At 32.9% G+C, this 16,872-nt stretch overlaps 1 protein-coding gene across 4 annotated transcripts; it reads right to left on the bottom strand.

Moving 5' to 3' along the window:
* Positions 1-41: 41 nt before the first annotated feature.
* Mrgn1 (Mahogunin ring finger 1) lies at positions 42-16,627 on the bottom strand. 4 transcript variants are annotated; one of them, XM_090180469.1, is made up of 13 exons: positions 16,443-16,627; positions 15,549-15,667; positions 14,473-14,561; positions 13,103-13,249; positions 12,530-12,647; positions 11,492-11,558; positions 10,690-10,847; positions 9,696-10,041; positions 9,565-9,634; positions 8,928-9,285; positions 8,817-8,837; positions 3,608-3,815; positions 42-2,463 (listed from the first exon to the last, which is right to left on the bottom strand). In XM_090180469.1, the coding sequence occupies exons 1-13, from the start codon at positions 16,525-16,527 to the stop codon at positions 1,907-1,909; spliced, it is 2,343 nt and encodes a 780-aa protein (XP_090036595.1). In that variant the 5' UTR covers positions 16,528-16,627; the 3' UTR covers positions 42-1,906. The 4 variants fall into 4 exon arrangements, with proteins under 4 accessions (XP_090036595.1, XP_090036596.1, XP_090036597.1 ...); XM_090180470.1 differs by lacking the exon at positions 8,817-8,837 and having other exon boundaries at positions 8,916-9,285; XM_090180471.1 differs by lacking the exon at positions 8,817-8,837.
* Between the last annotated feature and the right edge of the window lie 245 nt (positions 16,628-16,872).

Genomic DNA, 16,872 nt, shown 5'->3' with positions numbered 1-16,872 from the left:
GTAAATTATGTGGGTGTTACACAAGTTTAATGGACCTATTTAAATATATTTTTATTTTTATTTCATTAAAAATTTTTACATCGTTTATGCAGAATGAGTTAGGTTTTGCCTTATTACATCGAAAATGCCTATCTTAGATTAACAAACATACACTATCTTGTTTTTTAAGATCAGTTTTTAGATCACCCATTAGCAGTTTAAGGAATTTTTACTTGCAGGCTACAATTTCTCGCTACCTGCTGAGAGCAAAGTTTAAGTTGCATATAATTTTGCTCAAATAATTTTTAGGTATGCTCTCGCAGGTAGCGGTTTGGGTCCCTTTGGATATTTATAATTTCATTCATTGTTAATTTTAAATCCCATTTTTGAGCCCAAGAAATACTGCTTTTTGCTATTATAAATATTGTTTGGATACCAGCAGAAAGTTAAGAATTCTGATGCCCCTTTAGTAATTACAGACTATTGGTAGGACAGTGGAAGTAGCTCAAGTCTAATTTTTTCCAGTTCCAAGATTTTCAGTCTTACATTTCTGAAATTAAGTGAAATCGAAAGTTGGAGATTTTAAGCCAGGATTTCTTTCTTCATAACACAAAACAAACAATACCCTAAAAACATTTTATACCTTCAATATAAAATTAAAATTCACTTGTAAAATATTTATATAAGTCAAAGTATGTATCAAGTACTAGTTAATATTACCCATTAAAAATCAGTATTGGTGCTAGACAAAAATATTTTTAAACATGAATTTTCAAGCTTATCTTAACTATTTAATTTATGCATTATTTACCAACTTAAGGACGCAAAATATATTTATGTACTTGATCTGAAAAATTCAGATCGACTCGGTTACTGTAAAATAAGTGGAATTAAAGCATTGGTAATTCTTTATACAATATCTTAGGTAACGTTATTTCTTACAAATACAATTATGAAGCCAATAGAATTTTACATACAAAAAAGTTAATTTAAAACTATATTAAAAAAAAACATTCTTTTAATTTACAACTAAAAACCTATTTTAACCTAAGACCATTTACACCTGGACTACAATGCCAACGTTATAACTCCGATTTCAGACTTTCCGCTACAAAACACCACCAAGTGGAGAAATTCTGCAATAGTGATTCACAAACATGCAGCAACGCGAAGTGAACACGTTTTTTCAGCCCGAATTCCCTTGTGGACGAGAGTTGCCTCTAAATAACGATGGTGGCGTTGGGGTAGCGGCGACACTAGCCTAACAACAACGCCTACCTTCATTGCAGTCCAAGTGTAAATGGTCTTAGTTTTAACATTCATATTTGAAGTTATCGTGACATGCATGTACCGATACCCCACACTTTCTAACGAAAGATTTTGCAACACTAACTACTGAAAAAGCCGAAGTAGTTGTTAGACCCTCTTTTTAATCTAGAACATATTAATGTCGTTAAAAACCTAGAACCAAGGCAACGCTGGGAAAATTATTTATACTGTTCACAATGATATCATGTACGCAATGCCACCTGGAGGTTGAGAAAGTAGGATATTTTTTATTCCCAGTTTTTTTAACATCTTTATTAACTATCAAATTTTTGTTCATATATTTATAGTAAGGTTTTCCATTAAAAACTTGTTTTATTTAAACTATTGAAAACTTTCGTTAAACGCTTTTGTATAGTAAAGAAATTAAACAACCATTTTTAAGTAGGTAAAAAACATTCACCAGGGATACAAGATTTAGTAAATAAAATATCCTCGGGTTACAACATCAAGATAGCACTGTCCCCAAATTTTCATGGTTCTTTGGAACTAACATAAGTTCTTGCTTTTATTTAAAAATTCAAGTATACAGGTAAAACAATACTGTTTAATACAGTATTGGCAATCATTTTTTAAATTGAAAAGTAAAATTATTAACTAACTACTGAGAAAGTTTGTCAACAACTGGAGGATTTGGAATAAGCATTCTTGTGCTTGAACCACTGCTAAAGCTATCACCACTGCTACGATTACTACCGTTACTAGCAGGTGTCCCAGGAAGAGAGATCACCCCATTTTCTAAATTAATAACTGGTCCAGATTGATTTCCAATAAACCTCCTTTGGCTAGGAGACAAATGTTGGAGACTACTACTTAGAAATTTGTCTTCATTCTCTTGTTCTTCTTCAATCTCATTTTTTATATCACCAACAACTTCAATTGATTCAGAGGCTATTTCAGGAGGTTCTTGTACTGGGGACGTAGTGGTCTTTAAACCTTCCATTTCCATCCCTTCATCTTGTACTTCAGAATTAGAGCCATTTTTCCTGGAATGTCCATTATCTGTTTGTGTAATTAATACAGAAACATCTTCACGCAAAGAAATATCGATAGCAACTTGAGTGTCTAAAGAAGTATCAGTTCCTTGGTCTACTAAAATAGTTGTACTTGGATCTTCAGGAGTGAAGTAATCTGATTCATCTCCACCAGGTGATACATCTAAAATACACATTTAGAAACATTAAGAAATAATATTTTTCTAGATAACACATTTTCCGCACTTTCTCTGTGCGTTGTATAATGTAACTTTTTAAAAGAAAAAAAACTTGTGCCAAAGTTAAGCACCAATGCAATTTTTGACACATTTCATGTACTCCAAGAAATTATATTTGATACACTTAAAATGTCTAAGGTCAAGATTTTTCTCAAACAGTGGTATGGTAAACTCAGCAAAATAGGCTGCCTGCGAAGCACTAGAATCTTTCCTTTCAGTTGTGGGGCTGAAATTTACAAAGTGTTATTTTAAAATGCAATCACTGTCATGATGATTTCTGGTTATGTATTTCTAAAATTATTTTAAAGATATTTTCTAGTTCAAGGTTGGTTAAATAAACTAACTATTGAATACAACAATAAAAAACTAAGTGTGTTATTAGCAACGGCTAATTTCATTTACTACCTGTAAGGATTTTACTAAAAACATTTTGGATGCAAAACATTGTTGACCAACATGGGTTTGTCAAATGTCTGGGTGAATGGAAAAAATATTTAAACCACGTCTTGACCACAAACACTCTTGTTAACCAAGTTTTAAAGAATGTCCTTTATTAACATAAATTTATATGTTTAAGAGTTAAATAGTTTTCTTCACAGGGATCACACACAAAATCTCAAACATTACGTGGGAAAGTGTTAACAAAAATTCAGCCTGTTTCGTGAACCAGTGTCAATACCACACTCATGAACAAATTTTAACAAAAATTGTCTCGCATAAATAGGCCTTTTCTTTCCAGTTTTCAGAAAGTTCCATAGATCCATTTTTGAGATATATTGCATGTGATTTTGTTTATAAAATTTTAACTTAACTATTTTGATCCCCAAATTATATATTCACCCAAGGAATGGGACTATGGGATTTTTTAGTCACAGACTTAGAAACTTAATTCTATCAAAGAAGATGAAATGGACACAAGTCAGCCCCCATCAACAACAAACAATTACTAATAGAAGGAGTTTTACCTTCCATTCCTGCGGTGTACTAAATTAAACCACACAACTTTGTAAGAATTATATTACCTAAAGTAAAGTCATTCAGATTGTGAAATAAGGGAGAACATAGCATAATGGCCTTCAATTAACTAACCTGGTGCCAGATTTCCATTTCTTTCAAGAAGATGCAATGAATGAGGAGTTGATATGGATATACTGTTACTCTTGTGACTGCTCCTTGTTGGACTATTCTCCTCACCAGCGCTGCTCCCCACAGTATTTCCACCACCTACTTCACTGTTTGAGCTAACAACTGATGACTCTAACAGTGATCTAGTTTCTGCAGAAGACTCATCTTTTTCCTTTAAAAAGTCAGAAACTTTAAACAAATCCAACGAAATCATGAGATATATTGATTCAATATCAAGCTAAATATCTTCACACATACAATTTTTTGTAATCAATCAAAAAAAGCTAAGCAATGAACTTTGCATGCTGTATATAAAAATAATTAACATTTAATTTGAAGCTGTAAGTTTCAAATCTTGACAGCTAGCTTAATTAGTTTATCTTAACAAACGCATTTCCTATTTAAATGATTATAATGTAATATAATAATGACTACAAATTAGAATTATGAACATTGTGGCTTTTGAATATTGATTTTAGAAGTAGATGGATCATGAAATAGTGTTAAGATGTCTCCAAGATTCTTGAGAATTGTTATAATTAAGTAATCTAGTCTTAATTCTCAAATAAACTATTATACATAGTGGTAAGTTAACCTTTGAAATTACTGGCTATTTTAAACCACTTCATGCTCAATTTGTCATATGTAACTACATAAATTCTATTTTTCTTGATGGCCTTTTAATTAAAGCTTTGGTATTAAATGCTGCAAGAAATTGCTCATTTTTCACTTTATTTAAGAGTGATGAAACAATCTCATGAGTTCTGAAATCTGGGTTGGCACAGTGGTATCCAGTCAGTTTTTAATGACCTGGTTTAAACTAGTTTTACCCACGTTAAAAAAATCTCGATTTAAAAACATTTTATGCAATGTAAAACATTTTACTTTATTCAACAAAATATTTACTTCATTATAATAATAAATCAACTACTAATTATCAGTATTTATATATATATATATATATATAGATTTATCTATCAAGATTTTATTCTTTTCCAAAACCAAGGTGGTTTTTCAGGTTCATCCAAATAAATCAATAAGTTGAAAATAACCTATCAATACCTGCAGAACTTGCAGGGCATGACATAATTGGACTTACAAATTTGAAGAATTCAACCAAGTGCCTAGACATTACCAAACAAACTGTACACTGACAGGCACATATAAAAGAGTTCAGTCTTTAATCAAACTTATTTTTAAGCTTATTTTAATGCTAATTTTGACTACCATTTTTTTTGCTCAATATTTCCAAATAGGTATTGTTGCATCAGTGTTAATGATTCTAAATGACATAACAGCTGGCAGAAACTTAATAATTATCTGATACCACTGATCTTTTCTCGGCGCCGCTTAATATTTTTGATTGAAGTTGGCCCACAACGAGTAGTATTCTTTCTAACGAGCTGTTCAGTTTTCCCGATGAGTTCATAGTTTTAAGAACTCTTAACTTCTTTTAGAATAAAGAATGCACACCTTATAGTTACTAATCCTTTTGTTAATTATTTTTTAATTCTTAAACTAGTTTTTAATTTTTACGCCGGCATACGTCGCCACCACTGATTAAATTTTTTAAACTGGTCCTTCTGACCAGTGACCCCCTAGCATATGAATTATTAAACTGGTCCTTATGACCAGTGACCCCCTAGCTTAGGAATTATTTAACTGGTCTCATATAAAATGTTCTAATGTCATTTATAAGCCTAAAAAAACCTATATTACTTGTTTAGAAGTTAGATTATGTTGGTAACATTAACTTTACACGTATTCAAAATAGTGAACTTTATTTTATGAGTACCACAAGAATAGTACAATATAGTACTATCTCACCTAAGACTTCTACCATAGCCTAGAAGACCCTTGTAATTTACCGTATTAGCTCTCTTTCTCTAGGCCCCGTAACTCCAGAGTCCCCGGTCCGTTACCGCGTAGCCAGGGTAGCCTACCGTACTTGGGGTAAAACGAGACTTACAAGGAGAGTACCCGAGGTGTTTATTGCCGATTTTGTTCAAAGTCGGGCGTAATGTAGACCTATATGAGACATGAAATTTCCAAAAAAGAAGAGTTGTACTACCCATTCGTTTTGTTATAGCAACCGAAAATGTTTTTGATCACTTAAAACAATAAAATCTCCATTTAAAAAAGCATGGGATTTTCTCGGTTTCACAGGGTCCTAGCTACGAAAATTTTGAAAAATTTTGAAAATCATGAAATGTGTAATTTGGACCACATTTAGGTAAATTTCATCAAGTTTGGGTAAATTGAAACATTTTTATGGTAAATTTGTAACAAATTTTGGGTAAAATAAGGGAAAAATCTTATTTTGGTTGTAAGTGGTCAAAAACATTTTCGGTTGCCATGGCAAATCGAATGGGTAGTGCAACTTCTCCTTTTGGGAAATTTCATATCTCATATAGGTCGACATTACGGCCAACTTTGAACTAAATCGGCAATAAACACCTCGGGTACTCTCCTTGTTAGAGGATTGAGGGTTTGAGGCCTGAGGGGGGTTAGACAGTTCCATTCGTTTGAGGGATGCGAGCGAAGGGACATAAAACCTCAGCGTGCGGCCGCGGCGGTAGTAAGCGGAGTCGCTGTACATAGAAATCCAGTGAATAGGGAAATCAAAATTGATATAAACCTTGAATTAAAAGGTCATCTCCTATTATTTGGAATTATTAAACTGGTCACCTTCTGTTTTTTTTTGTTATTATTTCGAATTAATAAACTGGACACAGTGACCAGTGACCCCCCAAGTTTTAAATAAATAAACTGGTCTGAGCAATTAATTAACTGGTCTTTGACCACCTGACCACCGTTATTTCCAAGGCTGCTTGGAACACGTCTCTCATGACGTCGTTAAATTATCTTTTTTACTCCTTTTGGCTGTATGCCCATAGTGGCTGTATATAAAGGGAGGTTAGCTAGGATTGAGAGAGATTGATAGTGATGATGCTGTTGGAGTAAGTTGATTATGTAGTTCTTTAAGTATATTATTATTTAGTTGTAAATATAAGTGTATTTTGTAATGTTAGGTTACATTATTATATGTTAGAAAGAGTTAGTGTATTTTTTTGCCTTGTCATAACCTCGCCATTCTTCACTCTTACGGAGGAAGTCAGTAATTATTACTTTATAGTAGTGCTATGCTATGTTGGCTGCACATTGGTAACTACGGGTATGATGTTTTGTGTTGTTTTACTCTTTCATCTTAAATTATTATTGTATTTAATTGAAGAAATGTAACTTTTTTGATTATTGATATTGCTACAACTAAATAAATCGCCTCAAATAAATAATGATTGGAACTTCATTGGTGCTTTCTTAAATTGTAATGCTCTCTCACTCTAACGCACTAACGTGGCTAGGGAACAATCGAACTAGGTTGTAACTGGGGAAGATATATCGGTTACAGTAGCTAGGTTGTTACCAGAATAAAGTTACTTCAGATTAAACCTATTTTCATAGTAAATTTTATCGAGTTTAAGATCCAACGCAAGTCATATGTACTTTGGCTATGTAATTATCCCGTAGACCCTAATACAGCCTAATGCAACCTTGCAGCCACTGGGGGGAATACTATAATTGACTAAAAGGCTAGCTGGGAGTTAACAACTCCCATACGAACTCCTGACTTCTACTAACCACTGCTTCTAATGTTCTGCTTCTCTCTGCTCTGCCCTGCCTCTGCTTATTTCCTTTTATACTAACCCCACACTGGCAACACCACCGGTGCCCTTGGGAGTTAGGCCTGATAAGATAAGGGCCTGACCATTTGGCCTACTAACAATATGGCTGCTACTGATGACCATGTTGGCTACAGATACCCTTATCATTCCCCCTCTACCCCAAATTCACAATTGAAATTTTCAATCTCCTAACAGACGCATATCCATTGAATTGCGGATCATGACTTAGTTTGCCACATAAAGATGTCAAATACCATTTTACTCTTATACCTTTACAAAAAAGTAGATTTAATGTTCTATCTTAATTTTTGCATATGAGTGTATTTTTTGTGGCCGAGTGGTGAGATTGGCAAGCCCTGGTTCAGAGTGTATACATATTTTTCATTTACTTCAATTATATTTCTATATATAAATTTATTTGATTATAAAGCTGTAAACTACAATTTTCTACTGTAAATAATATACATTCAATTACATTTATTTTAAACAAAATAAAAAATACATTTAATAGAATTAGTTAAAAAACATATTTCCTCCAAACCAAGGCTTGAAACAGGAACTAGTTCACACAAAAAAAATCGCATGTTCTAATACTGGCTACGAAGCCAATAGATGAAGGTTCGTATTGCTCAATAATGGTTTCTACTTTTCTGGCTAGCTACAAGGAAAACTTAAATTTTGCTGCTACACAAAAATTGTTTTCAAAAGAAATTATAGCCACTGCTAAAACTGCACTAGTTAAGAACTTTTGTATCCACTTTGATATGTTAACATTTCTACCTGTTACATGTAGTTTTGAATTTAGTTGTTGAAAAGTGTTTAAGTTATATTGAAATTATAATTGTCCATTTAAAATCATCAGATGAATTGCAATGAAACAGATTATGTAAAATGAATAATAAGGGAAAATTTCAATCAAGCATGATTGAAAAAATTTCACAATCTGATTATTTTAGTCAGTGACAAGATATAACTTACATTATGTACCCATTTAGTAACCAAATGAAAGCAGAAGAAAATTACATTAAGACATTATCCGAAAATAGGGATGTTCATTTAAATCACATGTAATGTAAATCTGTACCAATAGGGACTCGGCAGCGTGACGTAGGTAATACGTCAACCAATTCTTTTCCCGATTGAAAAAAAAGCATAGCAGCATGTCGGCCATAGCCAAAGGTGACGTCATGCTGCCACGTCCCTATTCTTAGCAAAGCAAATTAGTAGTAATTACATCAAATCATTATTTGTTTTTGTTAAAATCAATAAAATGAAATCCAATTTAAAATCAACAACCCTGGTGAAAATATTTCTAGGCAATGATAAATTTAGTTTTTTTTTAATCATATTTCTATAGCAAGTAATGTAAATATAAGTGTAAAATTTGTTCCTAGTCTAAGTTTCCAATCTTTCTTTAATATATTAACACACATGGTTTACAAGCAAGTATCCAAGCGTGAAACCTATTTTATAAGATAAATGCCTACCGTGTATAAATAAATCCTATTCTGATAATGTGCATGCACAAGAAATTAGAAAAATAACCATTAGATAAGCAGAAAATAAAGCATTGCCAAGATACCTACACCATAACTTACACTTTTGCGTTTAGCCCCTCCCAATTCATTCACAATTTGCAGAGAATCAGCAAGAAGACGAACTTTTTCTGGGGCTGAAGCCGTTCTGGAACCTTTACGATGTTTTTTTAACTCCGCTCTAGGAGCCAAATTAAGTGATTCAGATTTCCTGTGCGATTTTCTTGGAGTTGCTCCCTGAACTACTGAAGGTTCACTTGATCCAGAAATTGTAAGAGCCGAGGCACTGACAGACACTAAGCCTTGTTGAGACTCCGCACCTTCAGTCCACGGATGGCGCTCTGAATCTGAATCATCTTTTTCGGAACAAGTACTTCCACCACTTTGCCCTCTAATACATGAGGCACTACTAGATTTAACTCTGAAAGAAAATGAAAAATGTTTACAATCAGCCCAAGGGTCATTCGAAGTAAAAACATCAAAGACTGCTCAATACAATAAAAAAGGGCAAACTGGTAAAAAAAAATTCTATTTTAGAAACAGTTGTAAAATTCTAGAGATAGGCACCATAATGACCAGATGCATTAGTTATATAGAGTAACCAAAAATTAAAGAAGTCGCATATTAAAATCTGACAGATATCAGCAACAACCCTAATTACCCTAGAATACTATTTCTGGAACAGCTTTGTTCTAATTACCTATCAAGACCTCTTCTTTGAATTCTTGTATCTGGGCTATCAGTAAATGTTGGAATACCACCATGAACAACTGCCAAAATAGAATGTTAATGTTATTTGGTGAAAATACTAGTATAAGGCACAAAATATACCTGAATTTGGAGGAGCAGTAGTCTGGCATGGTCCATTTAATGCCTCAATTAAAGAAACAGCTTCATAACCTGGAGGAATTGCTTGCGGAGGTTGGGTGTCTCCAATATTATTGCAAACAGCATTTGGAGTAGAACCAGTAGCAATTTTCCGAACAGCTCTAATTTGCAATAGTGCTCTAAATGGTGCTCGGCATATAGGGCAATTATTTGCTTGATATCTTAAGGAGTCAGCACAGCCATAACATAAACAGAGATGCCTGCAAGGTAGAATCAATGTGTCTCTCGATTCACTCATGCAAATGACACATTCTGAGCCATTATCTTCTACTTCTTCATCACTGATATCCTGTATCAAGATTTTTGGTTTTAAATACTATAGCTTTATCATACTTTGCATGAATTAAGCTAAATTAGATAAATAAACTAGAGCTATAAGTTGACAGGAAAACTAGCAAAGCCTTTTTTTGTGGAAATGTTTAAAATATAATTTTTCCAAAGAATTAACAACTCTAAAATGAATACTAGAACCAAGATTATATTAATTTATACATTGAAGGAATGTCTGTACAGAGATAATTTTTAGCATTGTTCCTACTCCCCCTTGTGCTCAAAGAGTAAGCTCCTTCCAACAGACAAAAATCAAATCTTCTGTTACCGAGGGGTAAACCACTGACAGATGGCCTGTACACTGATTACGTGTCAAAGGTACAGGCTTGTACACCAATTATGTGGAGTGACTAGCCCCTCATTGCTTTCCAAAATCTGACGTCTTCCCTTGTAACTGTAGCACATGTCAGTGACTTTTCCCTTTGCCTCTCTTGTGCCAAGGGGTAATTAAACCAAGATGTCTGTGGATAGTCTCAACATAGTCTTTCTCCCTCAGTATAAATAAATACATTTTTGGTAGGAAGGCCATTAAAAATTTTTACTAAATGAAATATTTTAAGCAAAACATTTATTTCTACCAGAGTTGGAGGCTCAATTGTTCACATACCTTTGATTGGTTTACATTTTTGTTTTCAATGCCATATATTTCCTGCATTAAGTAACAAAGGCCATCGACAAAAAGTTTTTGCTTTAGAGGTTTAAGTGTATAACCAGATTCAGAATTTTTTTCCACAATGGCAAACAGAATATGCGATTGTCTTGGCTCTACAATATGAAAAAGTAATTGTTAAAACAAAAAATTAACTGATAGTAAAAAACAGAAGCTTATAAGAGAAGCATCTGCCTAAGCCAACGAAACATGTGATTTCACAGGCCTGAGGCGGTTTTAATGGGTGCAAATTTCCCACCAAACACAGGAGATGTGTACATCATCACGGCTTAACATTTACCCACGGTATTACTGACTAGCAATGTAAAAATTACACTGAAAAGGGGATGTATATTTATTTATCAGCCAACAGCCATATATTATTGTGGGAACCAATTTATCTATTGTAACAACCCTTAAATCAAAATTGTACATTTTTAATAAATAATTTTTTTAAAAGAGCTTATGACATATTAAATATAAGAATGATTTTAAATAAAAGGCTTGCACTGTAGACACAACACTCAACTATTAACAATTAAAAATGGCTGTAGCAATGTTTTATGTACGAATATGGTACATGTTATTTGAGGTTTATATGAACACAAATAAATTTTAATACTCTAATTTTCTTTAGTCACCATTTATGATTTATCAAAAAATATAGAAATCCACATGAAAATATTATGTTGAAACCTCAAAATCTGTTGAAAATTTTTAAATAACATTAAAAAAATTTATATCCAAATATTTTACATACCTTCACCTTCCTCAGCAACACATTGAATAACGACAGGGAGAAGGTCATCCTCATAATGATAAATTAACTGAAACAGTTACAAAAAAATACAAACTTTAATATCAGTAATGGTACATACATAATTAATAAATAAGCTAGACTCATCATGAAATAACACAGGAAATTAATTTGTACTTCAATAGAATAAGAAAATTGAAAAACAAAAATGATCTTTAATGGAGATCTCAAAATGTTGAAATGCCAGGTTTATTGATGAACTAGGGCAAAAAGCTATTCAACTCCAAGTATGTAATCAGTAAATTAAGAATTTCGATTAAAAGAACAAAAATATTCTCTAAGGTCCCATAAATTGAGCATCTCTGGAAGACCCAGTGTTAAAGTCATTCCCATTCTTATATGGGGTTGCATTACTAGAGACCTGGGCAGTTCCAAATTGTACTGAGTAGAATCAGAAAAATTATCATTAGCCACTGTATACTCCAAGAGAACAAGGGGTGGAGTCTATTTACTTTTTTACGCCAACAAGAACGAATTCTTAAATTTCATTTTAACACAAGATAATAGCTATTCTAATAATAATATTAAATAAATACATAAATCTATTAATTAAATGGATTAATGATAGCTGTAACATGCCATTTTAAGAACTAAGACTGACTTCTTATAACAGCGGAGTTCTACTTTGACTATGTCACTATTAATTGCTCCCACCCCAGACATCGCCGGAGGGGACCTAGGGTATTCCAATTGAATATGCATGGGTTAAATAGATTCATGAAATTGTGAATTACTCAATTCCCTCTCTTGGAAAGGCTCAAGTCCAAGATAAAACTATATGAAACTACACTGCTTACAGTAGAAGAACAATTATGTACTAATTTTTTTATCAACATACATAAAAAAAATAGTTAAAAGGGAGTAGGAACAAAATCGCAAAGTAGTCTGCTAACAACTGTTATCATGTGAAATTTGTTGACTCACCACAATCATGGAAGTTCATACTCCCTTTAATGTTTAAATTTTCCCTTTAAACAATACCTGATCTTCAGTGAACCTGCTAGGCTCAAAAAGATGAGTAATTTGTATAAACTGTTGATTAGCTCCTCGCTTGTAGTGATACGTTTCAGAGTTCATAGCCGGATCTTTTGGAGTGTATCTAAATAAAAGCCATTTACTATTATTATATAATATCTAAGACAAGGACATATAAATTGATCCAACAATAGTCACTGATAAAATAAAAATATAATTGATTCCAAGAACATTTCCATCATTTAATTAAGTTAAATGAACATTGTTCAAAATAAAAACCATAATCAAAACGTAAAAAGATGGAAACGATTGGTACAGTTTATATATTCTTCTAAAATAACAATGAATTATAATTTTATTTGTTCGGATATTTGTTCAAAAGAAAACTGAGAAAAAACTCAAACTAAACCAGTGGAAAGGGCAATGGTTAAGGTTGTGATTGTCATGTATTTTCATTAAGCCATGATGTCAAAATATTTTCAAAAGCCTTTGTGTTCTATGTCTAAAATTACTTTTACATTACATTACTATTCAAAAAAATTAAAGTGACCAGAATTCATCAATAATAAAAATACTTACACAGCCATGGTGCTTGTTATCTCCTCAGAACAAAAGTAGTAGATAGTGATAGCACACTTTACATCTGAATCGAAAGTAAATTCAATATTATACACAGGACTATTGACCTGGCCTTCAACGGGAACCTTTTGATATTCCTCTGGTGCTCTGTTAAAAACATAACGTATTAATAAAAAATTATAACATACCCAGTACCTTGAAGTTATCAGGAAAAGAAAGACTAGTTCTCAATTTGACCACAAGAGTAGGTTTTAAAATGAATCTATTTGACTCATGAATATTCAACTGGAATACCCTAGGTCATCTACGGCAATGCATGAGACAGAGCCAGTTTATAGTGACAGTCGAAATAGAACTCAACTGTTATTTGTAAGCAGTCAAAGCTTTAGTTCTTAAAATGGCGCATTCTTGTTATGTTTCCTTTTTTCAGTATTTATCATTAATATATTTAAATAAATAGATTTAAGTATTTAATTAATATTATTATTAGAATAGTTATTATTATAATAAGATTATAAGAATATTTATTATTTGATAATAATATGGCAAATACTGACTCAGGTTTTCTTCCAAAGCACCACTGAGGTTTAGCATTTCAAAGATAGTTTGTACGTTTAAATTGTTAAAAACCTCACAGGCACTCGATAGAATCGCTTTCAAATGATCGGAGTTACATTCCTTCATTTTAACAAAACAACGCAAACCATCCGTCATTTCGTGGTTATTCTGCTCTTGTAAACTATCGTGCCCTAAATGTGTTCATTTTCGAATTCGTTCTTATTGGCTTGAGAAATAAATCACTTGTGTGGCGAGAAAATAGGCTCCGCCTCTCATTCTTTCAGAGTATACCGTGGCTAATGATAGAGTTGAATATTCATCGGTTCAATAGATTCATGGTATTCACTATGATTACAGAGAAGAAACGTTTGAACCATAAAACTTAAATGAGTTGAGAAGGATTTATTTTATCCACTAAAGTTAAGTTACTTGGTATTAAAGTTGGTCCATTTTGGACTTAGGTTTTTAACAGTAAATAAAGTTCCTAATAAATGACACTCAGGCAAATATTATAAGTGCATTATCTCAATAATTTCATGTTATATAATTATAAACAACATCCAATGACAAGAACCGGTAATTGACCTGAAAACTGCCAATAACCTTTTTCTAATTCATATCTTAGAAAGTGGATTATTCAGCCTTAATTTGGTGGAAAAGTGGCAGACCAAACTGGCGAACCACAACAGAAAATTTGGTGTGTGGTTCAATAAAAAAATAACGATATGGTCACACACTTTTGTTCTCATTCATTTTCAAATTTTTCAATTATTAATAACACAATTTAATACAATATCCTTAAAAAAACACACTTGAGAAATCTAAGTGATTCCTTGCGAATATTGACCAAACTTCTCAAAGTTTTTGTTGGCTCATTTAACTGCGGAGCAGGATATGGAAACTACAAAAAGAGAAGATAACAGTTAGAGATATTTTACAAATCATGAAAGCTAAGCAAGAGTCAAAACAGCTTCAATGAAAACCTCCCTCCCATGGAAATTTACTATATACAAGCATTTAATCTTACACAGTTTAATTGAATTTAAGTTAATGACAGCATATTGAGTACTTAAAGTAACCGGTGAAAACACAGAGTTGTGATCCCAAACTGTTTAAATGCCAGTTGCAGAAAAAATGGCCCTTTATAGTTAACCGGGGCCGCAAAATATGTTACAAGACCATTAATTAAAGAGCAACGTAAATGGTCATGTAGGGGGGGCGTTTGATTTGGAACTATGTATTCTTCTACAAGTCAATAGTTGGTTTTCCAAAAAGGATTTCTCCTTGGTGTAACCACCTGGTGCAATTTCGCTCTCATTCTCAATGATTTGAAATTATTTGGCAATTGAATATTTTCAATTAAGGAGGTTCAAACATTAGGTCTTTGATGCGGTATATCTTTGCCCTTAACAATTTCCCAATCATTACACCCCAACAGAATATTTATCTTTATTTTATGATATTTCTTTGGCATAATTGCCTGGATTTTTTTATACAAAGGATCCAATTTGTCAGTAGCCTCAAAAACTTCACTTTCGGGACAAAAAATGCATTGATTTAGCTATGGGAAAAAAACCGCGAGGCACATTTATACATAATAAACGCGGCAAATGTGGTTCTGCTTCTTTTACAGAGTGAAATAAGGCTATGGCAGATAGGGCATGCGCAGTCAATCTCTTTATCTATAAGATAATTTACCCCCCTACAGGGTCACTTGTGTTGCAAAAGCTTAAGTTGCCGGATTGAATATTGAACATTTTTAGATTTTTCAAAGCAATCATATTGAGTTCATAGAAATTATCTGCTACATAGAATTTTCCAAGATTACATTATCTTGAATGTTTTGGTAACTGTCATTGTGATACATAAATTAAAAATTTAAACTTACAGGAGTTGGTTTTCCCCCTAAAAAATTGAGGTCCATATTTTCCCCAAACAAATACGCTTCTGGTTGTGTAGTTTCGAATCTTTCACCTCCCATGATAAAGTGGCTAGCAAAATAGTTTCCTGTAAAAAAAACATTCTATTATAGTAATGATGCATTGATATATCGCCCTATTTTATAGGTCAATATTGGCTTCAACAAAATGAGGTTTAAATTAAATTACTGCTCCAAGCATCACTATCCCCAATTTTCACTTCCTACTACTTTTCAACTTAAAGGCCGAGAACAGAGTTTCCATTTTCTCGTGCGCGAATTTAGACCCCCACAAAATTGAGTGACAGTGTCGACAGCTTGACCAATGGCTCTGACTGTTTTTGAATAGAATATATACAATGAGCATCAAAAAAAGAGGTAAGCTAGAGTACATGGAATTGTCCAGGCGGTCACTCAAGCTGTCAGAGCTGTCACTTAAGTTGTCAGAGACGTCAATCAGTTGTCACTCGTCAAAAAATTAAGTACAGGATAAGAGGGGTGGAAATTAGCTCTGGTCTCGGTCTTTAACCCACTCATCGCCATGGCCAACTTTGCATTTGTATTTCAATGTAACAAATCATAAAATGATATTCCGCTACAAGTGCCAATTAAACACGAGATAGGTATATTCAAAGTTCATTAATTTAAACTTGTAAACTTTTTCTTAAACATAAATACTTTTCACAAGGAAAGGAATTTTGGGCATCAAAAAATTGCAACATAAGAGAAAGATGAGTAGAGGGTTTGAGGTAGGAAATTGATGACTACGCTATCTAAAAGATTTAAAAATCTGTCTTAACGAGATTGAAATTTCAATTCCTTCTACTTTTATTTTACAGCACCATCATTTTAAATCATACTTACCACATTTGGGTGGAAATCTGTAGGTGTTTGACCCCACATCAACTTCTTCGACTCTTGCATTTTGTCTACTTGTTAGGGCACCCATTTTAATAAACTAAGATACAATCACATTAAAAATAAACAATAATAACTAAGAATTAAAGGCAAAGAAAGCGTGTTTCATGGTCGATACTTAATATTAGTTACAACATATGCCACATTTTATTTTTTATATTTACAATGTGGTGTCGGCCCGAGGCCTTAGACACCAAACACACAGTGTGTTACAGGTACATATACTAAAACCAAAGACTATATAGTTTTTGACTAAAACACAGCTACAAAGTCTGAAGATACTTTTTTTTTGAGATACACGAACATCGGTGTCGACCCGAAGCCTTAGACACCAGCACACACACAATAACTGATTAATCAGGGTGAGATATGTGTA

Source organism: Leiobunum rupestre, chromosome 1 (genome assembly GCF_980474605.1).
Source record: "Leiobunum rupestre chromosome 1, qqLeiRupe1.1.hap1, whole genome shotgun sequence".
NCBI classification, from domain to species: domain Eukaryota; kingdom Metazoa; phylum Arthropoda; class Arachnida; order Opiliones; family Sclerosomatidae; genus Leiobunum; species Leiobunum rupestre.
Note: the sequence above shows the minus strand (reverse complement) of the source record. Positions and strands in the feature narration are given on the sequence as shown.

Bases quoted from the DNA above. Each gene is read 5' to 3' on its own strand.
- Mrgn1 (XM_090180469.1), bottom strand. From the start codon at position 16,527: ATGGGTGCCCTAACAAGTAGACAAAATGCAAGAGTCGAAGAAGTTGAT. The intron at 13,250-14,472 runs GTGTGTTTTTTT...TGTTTTTAACAG, and splicing joins GAATCACTTAGATTTCTCAA to AGCACCAGAGGAATATCAAA. The intron at 12,648-13,102 runs GTAAGTATTTTT...GCTTTTATTTAG, and splicing joins ATAACAAGCACCATGGCTGT to ATACACTCCAAAAGATCCGG.